General features: G+C 43.0%; 1 protein-coding gene across 8 annotated transcripts in view; it reads right to left on the minus strand.

The window, feature by feature from the left end:
* Window positions 1-12,792, minus strand: part of MYO6 (myosin VI) — a 362,182-nt gene that overhangs the window by 44,661 nt on the left and 304,729 nt on the right. For all 8 annotated transcript variants that reach the window (XM_073569300.1, XM_073569297.1, XM_073569302.1 and 5 more), the window contains exons 26-27: window positions 12,230-12,438; window positions 9,378-9,456 (exon numbers count right to left, since the gene is read on the minus strand). In XM_073569300.1, the coding sequence (XP_073425401.1) occupies window positions 9,378-9,456; window positions 12,230-12,438 (288 nt within the window). The remainder of the gene's footprint in view (window positions 1-9,377; window positions 9,457-12,229; window positions 12,439-12,792) is intronic.

Here is a 12,792-nt window from a genome sequence, read left to right on the forward strand (position 1 = left end):
TTTGATAAAAAATAAAGAGTTAGTAAACTATTAGAAAAAAAGACTGCTCTCTTCCAAAAATAGTACCGCACCTTTTTGTGTGTGGTACTGTATCTCATCCATAAGTCGAACGGAGAAGAACCACAATATGAAACACAACCCATGAACAAATGTTTTGCCATTTCTGTAAGAACGCCGTTTTATTTTGTATATTTGATGCTAAGAAGGTAAATGTCTTTTGACAATTAAAGGGAATCTGTCAGCAAATTTTTGCTATCTCACCTGAAAGCGGAATAATTTTGGAAAAAAGATCCTGAATCCAACGATGTATCACTTTGATTACTGGGTGAGGCTGTTATAATACAATCAGAGTTCTTAGATTTAGTATGAAGCAGAGCTGAGAAAGCTAACCCCGCCCACCCCAGGATTTTCCATATACAATGTCCATAGACTGTGAGGTGTTTATGACAGCATGGGCATGGTCAGATGAGTGATCATGCACCAGCCAGTCAGGGCAATGATATCTTCGCTGCAAGTAAATAACAGCACATATCTTGCTAAGTGACACATTGATTAATTCAGTGTTTGAACCCCTACCTCATGTTATCCTCAGATTACATAGCAAAAACCTGCTGACAGATTCCCTTTTAAAGGAGCATTCCCATCTAGTGATTTTTTTTTCTAGACATATCATAAATGTCTAGAATAGAAATGTACATAGATTTTTAACGAGATTTTTGAAGAACATCCGCCACTGAAGAATCTAAATGTAAGCATCACGCGCAGTCTACTGGGTTGAAAATAATTTTTTAAGACCTCAACGGGAATTCCGCTTTAAATTTAGCCTTGCAGTACGGATTGCTAAATTGGATGAGATGTGTTGTGAGCGTAAATAAGAAAAATAAAAAGAAGTCAGGTTTGCAATTTAGCCTTCAATATCTGTAATAGAATCCTGAAGATAATAATCCGATATATTTACTTGGGATGGTAACAGAATGCAAACTCAAGATGGGAAGGATATTTCTCCTTTCATAAACAGTTTAAAGGAACAATGAGCCGTGAAACCACCTAAACAATGGCGCATCATTTCATTGTATACACATTTCTGATTAGCGTAGCCCATCATCCTTCTCGAATGCCTTAAATGTAACATTTCACTCCTGATAATTCTACCAAGGTTACACCTTAATAAAAGATTACTGTGGCAACTCCAGCAATAAAATTAATGGAGACGTTGTATACCTAATGAACCCTTGTTAATGATGGACGGAGGTAAATAAGAGAAGGCAACCACCAACGCAAGACTAATTAACTCCTCCATGTTAGAGTACACTGAGCATTAAATCAGGGTGCTGCTGAATGACAATGCCTGACTTCAGCTGACCGTCCCCCCACATCCCCAGAATGTTGCCTGTAGATAGTCGGTGATGGATATTGTACAGTCTAATAGAGAAAAGAGATGTACTCCGCTCCCAGGGAGTCCGTCATTATCGTAGAGGGTTACTCGGCACTTATATAAAAATGGAGAGAACTGGTATGAATTCAATACCAACATGTTAGTTTGTGTTACAGGGATGTTTAAGCCCCACCCGAGCCTCATCCTGAAAATACCCATCTTTCAGGAAGGCATACACACACCCCTCGCCTTTACAACTCACGACATGCCAGAATTTATTTCCCCAAACAATGCAGAAATACTTAAAGGAAATCTGTGATGTCACCGAATGTTATTACCTAGAGATGAGCGACTTTGCCTTTTTTAGGGTCGAACAAAATCGGCCGACAATAGGGAAAAGTCGGAGGCCGACTGAAACACGAAACCCAATGCAAGTCAATGGGGAAGCAAAGTCGGCAGGGAGTGGAGGGCAGTAATAACACCTACAGTGCCCATTTCAATGCCAACATCATCAATTCTTATTACTGAAGCTTGTCAACCTTAAATTTACTTCCTAATAATAGTTACGCATTGAAAACTGGGGGTTATTTGGCTAAAGTTGTGGGGGGTAGGGCTGGCTCCAGGTTTTCGTGTGCCCTGGGCCAAAGAGTGTCAGTGCGCCCCTTTAACACATACCACAACTCAGGATGCTCCGATACGGCACAGAAATATAGGTATAGTACAATGACAAATACTTCACTGCTTACATGACATGACTGATCTATTTTAAATTGTACAATAGCTCAAAAAAAGGACAGTATATTACTCCATACAGTATTATGGCCACCACATTGTGCGCCATACAGAATAATGAGCCCCATATATTTATCCATAGTTGTGCGCTGCTGCACACAACTAAAATCCTCCCCTTTCACTGCACACTAACTGTACAGTGAAAAGCGCTATCATCAGAAGCCATTTTTTTTCCTTCTTCCCTGCCGACCGCTCTCCCTTATTCGGAATCAGCAGCAGCACCTCTCCTTAGTCTAAGATCGGCAGAAGTAAGATGGCGGTCACGGCCTTTTATAGCCACTGTGACGCCACACAAAGCCAGCCAATCACTTCAATGCCCTTCTCTAAGATGGTGGTGGCCGCTGCCCATGTCATCGCGTTGCTCACAGTGTGCGTCCACCATTAATGGCTGAGAAAAGGCACTGGAAGCATTAATTGAAACGCGACTTTGGCGCTCGGCGACCTCATGGCCGACATCACGCTATGGTCGGGTTTCGATCGTCGAAACCCAACTTTGCCGAAAGTCGGTGATTTTTGAATCTGACCGACCTGTTTCGCTCAACTCTACTATTAACCTGTAGATATGGGGTCAATCTGCAGGTTAATAGCGTTCTAAGGCCATGCGGTGCCGCACTGAAAGTTTAGCTGTCACTAGAAATTAATGTTAAACCTCTAGGTAGCCTCAGGATTTCAGTTAGAGGAGCAGCTTCAGTCACCGCTCAGTCACAGTGAGTGGCGGCTGTAACCACGCCCCGGCTGTTAGGAACGGCGGAACGCACTAAATAAAAATAAATAATAAAGTGCGTTCACCGCTCGGGGTCCACCGTGCAGTAGATGTTACACCGCTGCTATGTAATGACAGACAAGCAAAAGGGCGGTATAATGCGCACGGGTTAGACTTCACCCGAAGTGCGCAAAGCGGGCTCTGTTCAGACACAGAGGCGCCGCAACATAAACATACAAAAACACTGAGCCTGTTAGTATCACAGGCCTCAGGTAAATGCACACACGGTATCAGGTCACAGGAGCAGGACTTAAGACAGAGGAGCTGCGTCCGTCCAGACCTACCGTTTTTGCGGCGTCGCTACTGGGAGCGCCAAGAAGGGCTGCAACTGCAATGCGGCGTAGGACACTGCCGCAGGACAACACAGCTACAAAGCAGGCGCAATGTCGTACGCTAGTGCAGAAGTGCGGTGTGCACAGTGGCCTAAGGCTTGCCACTGACTGGCGCTGACTGCTGAACTAATTCCCTATCCACATGCGTAATATCAGAGGGAAGGGGTTTCTTAATAAGTCAGTCACCAGAATCATACATCCATATATAACAAAAATGGGGCGCACCAACTGTACCAATCACATATATATAAATGAAGGTTTAGGTGCAGCAACAGTGGAATAATAAACATGAGAAGAGAAGAAAAAGAACCACTGCAAATAGCGCACACTGAACCAGTACAAAAACAATGTTTTATTGATGCAGCAATACAATTAAAAACATAATAAAAACATATGAAGCATCCCACAATATATAACAGTGAAGTATGGCATATCACACTTATAGATTATGCTGTAATAACCTGTATATCAACCATGTGGTCCAACCTCACTGCAATTAATCACAACAACCACCCCATAAACCTGCTCATGGAGACCAAGGGCCCTAAATTGCACAATCACTGCATGAAATAATTCATGAAGCCGCATGGGTTGCGGCGATACGCGTGGGGTATGATCCTGGGTGTAGCACCCACTTGGTTATAGCTGTATTTTTACTGCGACCTTATTATTGGTTGCTCTGGAGTAACTTTTGTGTGGTACAATTGAATATTGGATTGTGGGCATTGGCCATATTGCTGTTGGCTTATTATGGCCTGTGTGCCCTAACCAGTGAATATTTAGGGACACATGCATGGAATTATTTCATGCAGTGATTGTGCAATTTAGGGCCCTTGGTCTCCATGAGCAGGTTTATGGGGTGGTTGTTGTGATTAATTGCAGTGAGGTTGGACCACATGGTTGATATACAGGTTATTACAGCATAATCTATAAGTGTGATATGCCATACTTCACTGTTATATATTGTGGGATGCTTCATATGTTTTTATTATGTTTTTAATTGTATTGCTGCAACAATAAAACATTGTTTTTGTACTGGTTCAGTGTGCGCTATTTGCAGTGGTTCTTTTTCTTCTCTTCTCAGAATCATACATCCGTCACCATTCACACATAGCAGTATAGTCTATACTAGCGCATGGCCGAACGGTCATGCACGCTTTTTATAGCCATGCGGGACCTTCCAGTACTGTGTACTGAGCGGTGACTGGAGCTGCGCCACTATGACTGAAATCCTGAGGCTGCTGGGAGGAATATATTATATTTCCTCCCAGTAGCCGTGCTTTCAGTGTGGCGGCTGGGCAGCTTTAAAACGCCATTAACCTGCATATTGACACCATATCTGCAGATGAATAGTGTTTTTTGATTTGCCAGGTTCCCTTTAAGGAAAACCAATATCACATCTATCTTACATGGAGAGAGAGATGTAGTTTAGTAATATAAATACAAATATGCAACTGTGTGAATGGCACCTTATAGAATCGCTATCCGTGTGCATCTATTTATATAACTGCCTTGTAATGTTTTCATTTCCTCTTCTGTCCAGATGTCACCGTATCCCAGAATTCCAAGCGGAGGAAGTTCACCGACCGCCATATTGGGACACCCAAATGATGGGTGTCTCAATATGGAAACTGCCGCTGGTACCAACCTACTACGCGGTACCACCAGCCGAACACCGCCGCACCACACACACACACTCTATATGCCGTATGCACCTCACACACTCAGACACACACGGTACCACCAGCGGAACACCGTTGCACTGCACCTGCGTGAATTCCACGCAGATGCAGTGAATCATTCGGCTGATCCCAGCGGCAGATGCGCAATGTGTCTACAGGCAGAGGAAGCAGGTCACATTAAAGGGGTTTTCCCATAAATGAAAAATTGTCTGTGTCTGACCGTGTATGGAGCATACCACATCTCCTGGGCAGGGGAGGAAGCAAAATACAATACAGATATTACAGCAGGGGATCACAGAGGAGTCATTTTGTGAGTTAAAATATTTGACTGACTGTTTTTAAACAATATTTTACCTCACAAAATGTATCCTCTGAGATCTCCTGCTGTAATGTCAGTATTGTTTTTTGCTTTCTCCTCTGCCCAGGAGCTGTGGTATGTTCTGTACATGGTCAGACACAGGGGTGAGAGACCGAGCACAGGGGGGAGACAGCTCAAACGGGACAGCACATGAGGGGAGAACACAGCACAAGAAGGAGAGAGACAGCAGACAAGGGAGATAGCAAATGGGGTAGAGAGGTCAAAGAAGAGAGCACAGACAGGAGAAGTCAGCACATGGGGAAAGAGAGAGTGGATAGGTGGGCGAGCACATGGGGGGAGAGATTCTCAACACTGCAAAGCCTGCCCCCATCATGACATTACCGCCCTCCCGATGCGACAGCATCGGGCCTCCATCTAGTTTATAATAATAACGTAATCTCCCCCTTCTCCCCTTCATGGATGGTAGTTGTTCTTCAGCATTTCATACCCGCTCCGTCTCCACCTCTTACCACAGGGCCTGTCTGAATCCTGCAGTATATTGGTATTGTGACAAGGTATTGGAAAGTGTGGGCTATTTTTCCTGTGAAGTTTTCTGGTTTTGTTTTCCTTTTCAGTGAATAGCATTTAATTTTATTGTAGGGACTTACAAGAGAGTATACAGCATGAAAAGGAAAGCTATAAACTAACATACTATAAATGCTAAAACAATGGCAAAAATCCCTTTAAACATCTAGACACACAAAACATGCAGCAAAACACACAAAGCCATTATCCTTATTCAGGAATATGAATGACAGTGGTCAAACAATTAAAGGGGCGATAATCTCAGTCATAAACAAACTAGTGAGGGGGGCTATGCCCTGTTTTCCTTAAGACATAGTTAACGCTCATCCCCTGATGAATCATTTGCTGAAGAAACGCGTCGGGTGGCACATAGGGCTGGCACGGGGCTAACTAGTCTGAAAGGGTTAGGTGTGGGCTGCCTTTGTAAAGGAAGGAGTCTTGGGGTGAGCTAGGGTCAGTCTGTACAACAGGGACTGACAGAGGCAATGACCGGGACCTTCTTGGAACTGGCAAGAGGAACCATGGGTAGGACTGTCTGAACCACAAAATTGGTGAGACTGTTCCTGTACTTGCCTTTTTTCATATAAACACTGTACTGCATTTATCCTGTTGGTCTTAGAACCTGATATTTTGCATGCTTCAATACAAGTGTATATGTCTATGGTTGAGATTATCAATTGTTTGACCACTGTCAGTACTATGCCCGATAGGGATTGCATGTTTTTATGCACGTTTGGGTGTCTAGATGTTTAATGAGACTTTTGCCATTTTTTACCATTTATATAGTAAAAGTTAAGTTTCAGCTTCGGACTTTATGCTCTACACATCCTCATAAAATAGAAAAATTTTGCAGAATTCGGACTGTCTGATTGACTTACCCCTCTTTTTGCTTTATTTAAGGACTCACAAGACAATTAAGTCCGTTGACCCTCGAAGGTTACGAGCTTGTGAATTTTGACCAAAATATCAACTTGTACCTCATGTATGGGGAAGTAGGGTGTTGGTCCTTGTGGGATGCTGTTACATAGAACTGGGCATTCCACCTTACCTAACAGTATTAGCGTGACCTAGAGGCTGTAAGCAGACAGGGTGAACTATACGTAGTAGTGTAACTGGCACCTTATACAAGCCTTATTTTGTGCCTTCACAATACTAAGCAATCACCCCCCATGGATGATAGGTGCATGAGTCATTGTTTACCAGTATTTTGCACCTGTGTTGCCTTCGCCTTATATCACTGGGCCTGTCTTGCATATTCTGCAGTATATTGGTGTTGTAACCTGGTATTGATAAGTATGTCCTCTTTTTCTATGATACATTTGGATTTGAGGACTTTTTCGGTGAAGTAGTGTAGAGGACCACAAGACTGTAAGGACACTCAATGCAGGTTTTGGGCATTCAGACATTGGCTATATTATCAACTAAGACGCATGTGACTGGCACATGGGTGCAATTGTAGAACTAAGCAGTCACCCTACTCATTAAAGATGGACTTGGTTTGCAGCTGTTCACCAGTAATGTGCACAGGTGCCTTCAGCCTCAACACGTGGTGGCTAGATGTTATTTTTAAGCCTGTCCTTTAATCAATGAGTTTAGTCTTTTTAGGTGATAAAACATGATTGAGACGAAAGGCACAGAATGATTGTACACATTTGTAGGTCTACCAAACCAACCAACAATCTCATCTGTACAATAACAGCCTGATCTAGGGGTGCAAGTATATGATTAAGATGGTCGTTTGCCCGAATAGGGGTTCAATCAATGGCCTGTAGAAACTGTTAAAAGAGGTCGTCTGGCCTTGGCTACAAATTTTTATGTGACGGCAGACTTGGGAATCCTCACATTGGGCGACCTGTGCCTGAAAGTCTGTCATGATCATTTCTTACAGGATTAGTGAAAATGGTAAGCAATAATTTGCTTTCCAACAGAGGATCCCTGACCTATATAGAAATTAGAGAGCAATGAGTCAAGACTGAGTCGTGATAGATGAAACTGGAAAGATTCCGGCAGCTACACTGCTCCTGACATCTGCAACGTAGTTACAGTAAATGAGAATATAATATGAGAGAACATAAGGATGAAAAGAAAGGTGAAGGAGATAAATTTGAAAACTTCTACAAAATTTCTGCTCCGACTTTGTTGTCAGGCAGAAATCTGTAAACAGCCACAATGATGGCTCCGCCAAGGGAATACTGTACATAAGTCGGAATTCTGGAAGGCAGAATTTTAGAAGATTGGTTATCAGCCAAATATTTTTTAAAGATTGCTTAAATTTAATAATAATGTGAGCAGTGACATAGAGGATCTGCAAAGTCTTCGAAGGGGGATTAGAAAGATCCAATTTTGAGGGTTGATTTAGGAGACTGAAGGATAACATTATATCTTTAATTTGCATAAGATGTTGAGTAAGACATGATAGCAAAGGATGGAGCTCAGACTCAAAAACTACAGAAAGATTTGAAGCACAATGAAAAAATAACTTATTGAGCAAATCATCTCTCTTCTTACTAAAGAACAATAATGCGACCTTCTTCGGAGTGTGCCTGGAGGAGGGAGAGTAGCATGTGGGTTGGAGTGGGTCATGTATATGATACACCATATGACACAGCTGTCATTTCATGACAACCTATAGGCAATGGAACACCGTATGAATGAGAGGGTGAAGCGTAGCATGTAACAGGACTGATGGAGAACAAAGTGAAACAAATGGTGGAGAACGGTGGAAGACAAACTCGAATTGACTTGGAATGGACATAACTCAAGATCTAAACATTACATAATGGCATGGTGAAATGTGGCAAGATAGTAGGGGCATCTTTAATAAAGGTATTACAGAAAACCTTTGACTTCGTGACCTATACAACAAAAAAACAGTTGAAACAATGTTTCAATATCTTTTAGAAAACAATGCATTATGTTAAGTCCATGGAAATGGATAAGAAAACAAGATTTGTGAGGAAAACACATAGGATAGAATTGTTTAGACATTCATATGTGACTGACTACAGTGGTTCAGAAAGGGAGTATATGAGTGTCCAATTCAATCAGTGTAAAGCCATTTTTAGGCACATCAGACACAGCTAGAGTAAGAAATGTGATATAGTCATAGCCTACACTCCTCCTTCAATGCAGGTAGAATCCAGAGAACTAATGTCAGAGAGGTAAATGAGGAGGAGGATGGAAGAAGCAGAGGGAAAGAATAATTGAGCAAAGTAAAAAGTACAGGAGGTGAGAAGAACGCAAGAAAAACGGATAGTGGAATTCAGCATAATTAAGGAGATTATCTGAAAATCACTGCTGAATTTAGGCCATTTCTTATTTTAACTAATTGTCACTTCTGCAAGTCACAACTTGGGATGGGAAGTGGGGACAATAACTAAACAATAAGAACTAAAAACAGGAGAGGTTGTTTTAATAATAATGGTGATAGGGAAAAGTGCAATGGGATTAGGATCCATCTAAGGTTAGACAACATCACTACCAAACACAGATAGATAGATGGAAGAGTAGTAATACAGCTCTACAAATGACAACCGGTTTTTCTACGAACCTGGATTCTCCTCTCTTCCTCTTCCCTCTTTTTACGGTCTTCTTCATCTTGTTTCCTTTTTGCTTCAATCTCTGCTTTTCTACAAAAAAAACACAGACAAAATAATGTGTAATGACACATCGATTAGCAGTATAATATAGAGAGTATACTATAGAAGTAGGGGCGAAATGACTGGGTCCATGAGGGACGGGGCCCGACGACGTCAATTTCACCTTCGTGTGCATCTTCGCACGTGCGTGCGGATGAAATGTATTGCAGTGCAGAGACTCGCCGGCTCCCTATGCTGCAATATATGCAGCCGGACAAAACATAGGCCAGCAGCTGACATCGTCTTGCGAGTGATGCACAGGGCATGACAGTGACGACATAATCTAATCTGCCTGTGCTGTGTATTGCTAGATCTATTCTATTATTGAATCCATGCGGTAACCTTGTATCTAAAAGAAACAACAAACAGTATGTAGACTGCACTATGAATACTTTAAAAAAAAAAAAAAGATCAGAAAACATCTTTCTGATGCGGTTAATTTGCCACCAGCAGGAGCCTCTGTAGTTTCCCGACATTTTTCACAAATACATGGGGGTGATGTCAAGGGTTTTTCTTTTATAGGCATTGAACAGGTTAAAAAACCAGAAGGGGGGGGAATTATCACAAAAAAATTCTTGCAAGAGAAAGCAAATGGATGTTTCTTTTAGATACAAGGTTACCGCATGGATTCAATAATAGAATGGATCTAGCAATACATTATAAATAATTTCTGATATCATGTTTTTCCAAGTAGTGCTATTATATCTCAGTCATAATGTTTTCATTATATAACACCGTTGCATTAATGTAATAATGTGTGTTTTTAATTATTTCGTTATCCTGGTCAGATAACTTTGTTAGCGCAGGTACTGTTCACACTGATGCTTTTTTTCTCTACTTGTTTCCGGAAGCTATAGAGTTAACATTGAAGGATGTTATCCACACCTGTTACTACTTCTTGATTATGAGGCTAAGAAATGTTTATTCCAGAAGCAGTTTGAGACCGTGATGAAGGCGGCAGTTGTTACCGCCGAAACGCGTAGTCTGTTCAGCATTATGTCTGCATCTTGTTACTGAACTCTGGATTTTTTAAATTATCTGCAATAAAAATTCTTGGATTTTATTATACCACCTGAAGTTTCCGCTTGCTGGACTTTTCTGCCTTGATTTCTTTCTCTCTCTCTCTCTCTCTCTATATATATATATCTATCTATCTTTATAGGATCTACTTATGCCACTGTCTAAAAGTACTGTATATACTCGTGTATAATCCGTGTATAAGCCAACCCCCCTAATTTTGAAAACTTATTGACTCGCGTACAAGCCTAGGGTGCACAGTGAGTGGCCCAAGATAATGCTGCACAGTGTGTGGCCCCAGTAATGCTGCACAGTGAGTGGCCCCAGATAATGCTGCACAGTGATTGGCCCCAGATAATGCTGCACAGTGAGTGGCCCCAGTAATGCTGCACAGTGAGTGGCCCCAGATAATGCTGCACAGTGAGTGGCCCCAGTAATGCTGCACAGTGAGTGGCCCCAGATAATGCTGCACAGTGTGTGGCCCCAGTAATGCTGCACAGTGAGTGGCCCCAGATAATGCTGCACAGTGAGTGGCCCCAGATAATGCTGCACAGTGAGTGGCCCCAGTAATGCTGCACAGTGAGTGGCCCCAGATAATGCTGCACAGTGATTGGCCCCAGATAATGCTGCACAGTGTGTGGCCCCAGTAATGCTGCACAGTGAGTGGCCCCAGATAATGCTGCACAGTGATTGGCCCCAGATAATGCTGCACAGTGAGTGGCCCCAGATAATGCTGCACAGTGAGTGGCCCCAGATAATGCTGCACAGTGAGTGGCCCCAGATAATGCTGCACAGTGAGTGGCCCCAGATAATGCTGCACAGTGAGTGGCCCCAGATAATGCTGCAAAGTGAGTGGCCCCAGATAATGCTGCACAGTGAGTGGCCCCAGATAATGCTGCACAGTGAGTGGCCCCAGTAATGCTGCACAGTGAGTGGCCCCAGATAATGCTGCACAGTGAGTGGCCCCAGATAATGCTGCACAGTGAGTGGCCCCAGATAATGCTGCACAGTGAGTGGCCCCAGATAATGCTGCAAAGTGAGTGGCCCCAGATAATGCTACACAGTGAGTGGCCCCAGATAATGCTGCAAAGTGAGTGGCCCCAGATAATGCTGCACAGTGAGTGGCCCCATTATGTTGCTGCTGCCGCCTCCGTTGTTAAAAAAAACAAACAAAAAAAAAAAAAACTGTATACTCACCTCTGTCGCTGCCTCCTGCTCATCAGCCTTGCCGGCTCTGCAGTGACTGTGCAGGCAGAGGGCGCGATCGCGTCCTCTATCCTGAATGTCACTGCAGAGGACGCAAGACAGCAGAGCGACGCGCTGGGACAGTTGAATATGCCCCCCCCCGTTCATACTCCCCCCACGTCCTGGCGCTTGTCTCTGCAGTGCAGCCCCCCTGCTTGTTCCATGTTCTCGGCGCTGCTCTTCCTGCTTCAGCGGTCACGTGGTACCGCTCATTAAACTCATGAATGTGCGCATATTCATGAGTTTAATGAGCGGTACCACGTGACCGCTGATGCAGGGGGCCAAGAGCATGGAAAAGGGGGTCTGCTGAGGGGAGCCAGGAGGGGTGAGTATGGTCTCTGACACCCCCGTTCCCCCCTCCCCCGCCGATCCCCCCAGGATATGACTCGTATATAAGCCGAGAGGGGGACCTTCAGCCCAAAAAAATGGGCTGAAAATCTCGGCTTATACACGAGTATATACGGTACTTTCTAAACAATATTCTGATGAAGGTATAACTCACAGTCTCCTCTCATTTTCCTCTTTTCTTCGTAGTTCTTCTTCTGCCTCACGTCTTTTCCTTTCCCGTTCCATCTCCTCCTGAATACGGCGCAAGCGTTCCGCTTCTTCTTCCTGTTTCTTCTTCTTCTGTAAGGCTTCAAGGAGCTGGCCTGAGCTCTTCACAAGAGTATCATATTCTCTTTCAATTTGGTCTCGGGTCATTATAGTGTTCTAAGAAGTAATGAAAGAAAAATAAAAGAAAAAAGTCAGGCAATAAATATTATATATAATATTGGTGCTTATGAACTTTGATATAACCTTTATTACTACAGCAGGACTACATCTATAATAGTTGGGTTAAAGTACAACGATTAAAGAGGACTTCATAATCTACAATATGTTATCAATTAGGCAAGGTGTCAACTATTTCAAAAACCTGGTGACAGATTCCTTTTAAGCCTCTGACAACGATGCTGTTTTGCAGCCATATTGAAATCAATGGTTGCAGCAGCCATCAGTATACGGCATCACTTATATTCCTCAGTATGAAGGTTGTTGCCTATATGTAAATCCAAATCAAATGCC

Source organism: Dendrobates tinctorius, unplaced genomic scaffold (genome assembly GCF_039654945.1).
Source record: "Dendrobates tinctorius isolate UK_male_01 unplaced genomic scaffold, ASM3965494v1 ptg000024l, whole genome shotgun sequence".
NCBI lineage: Eukaryota > Metazoa > Chordata > Amphibia > Anura > Dendrobatidae > Dendrobates > Dendrobates tinctorius.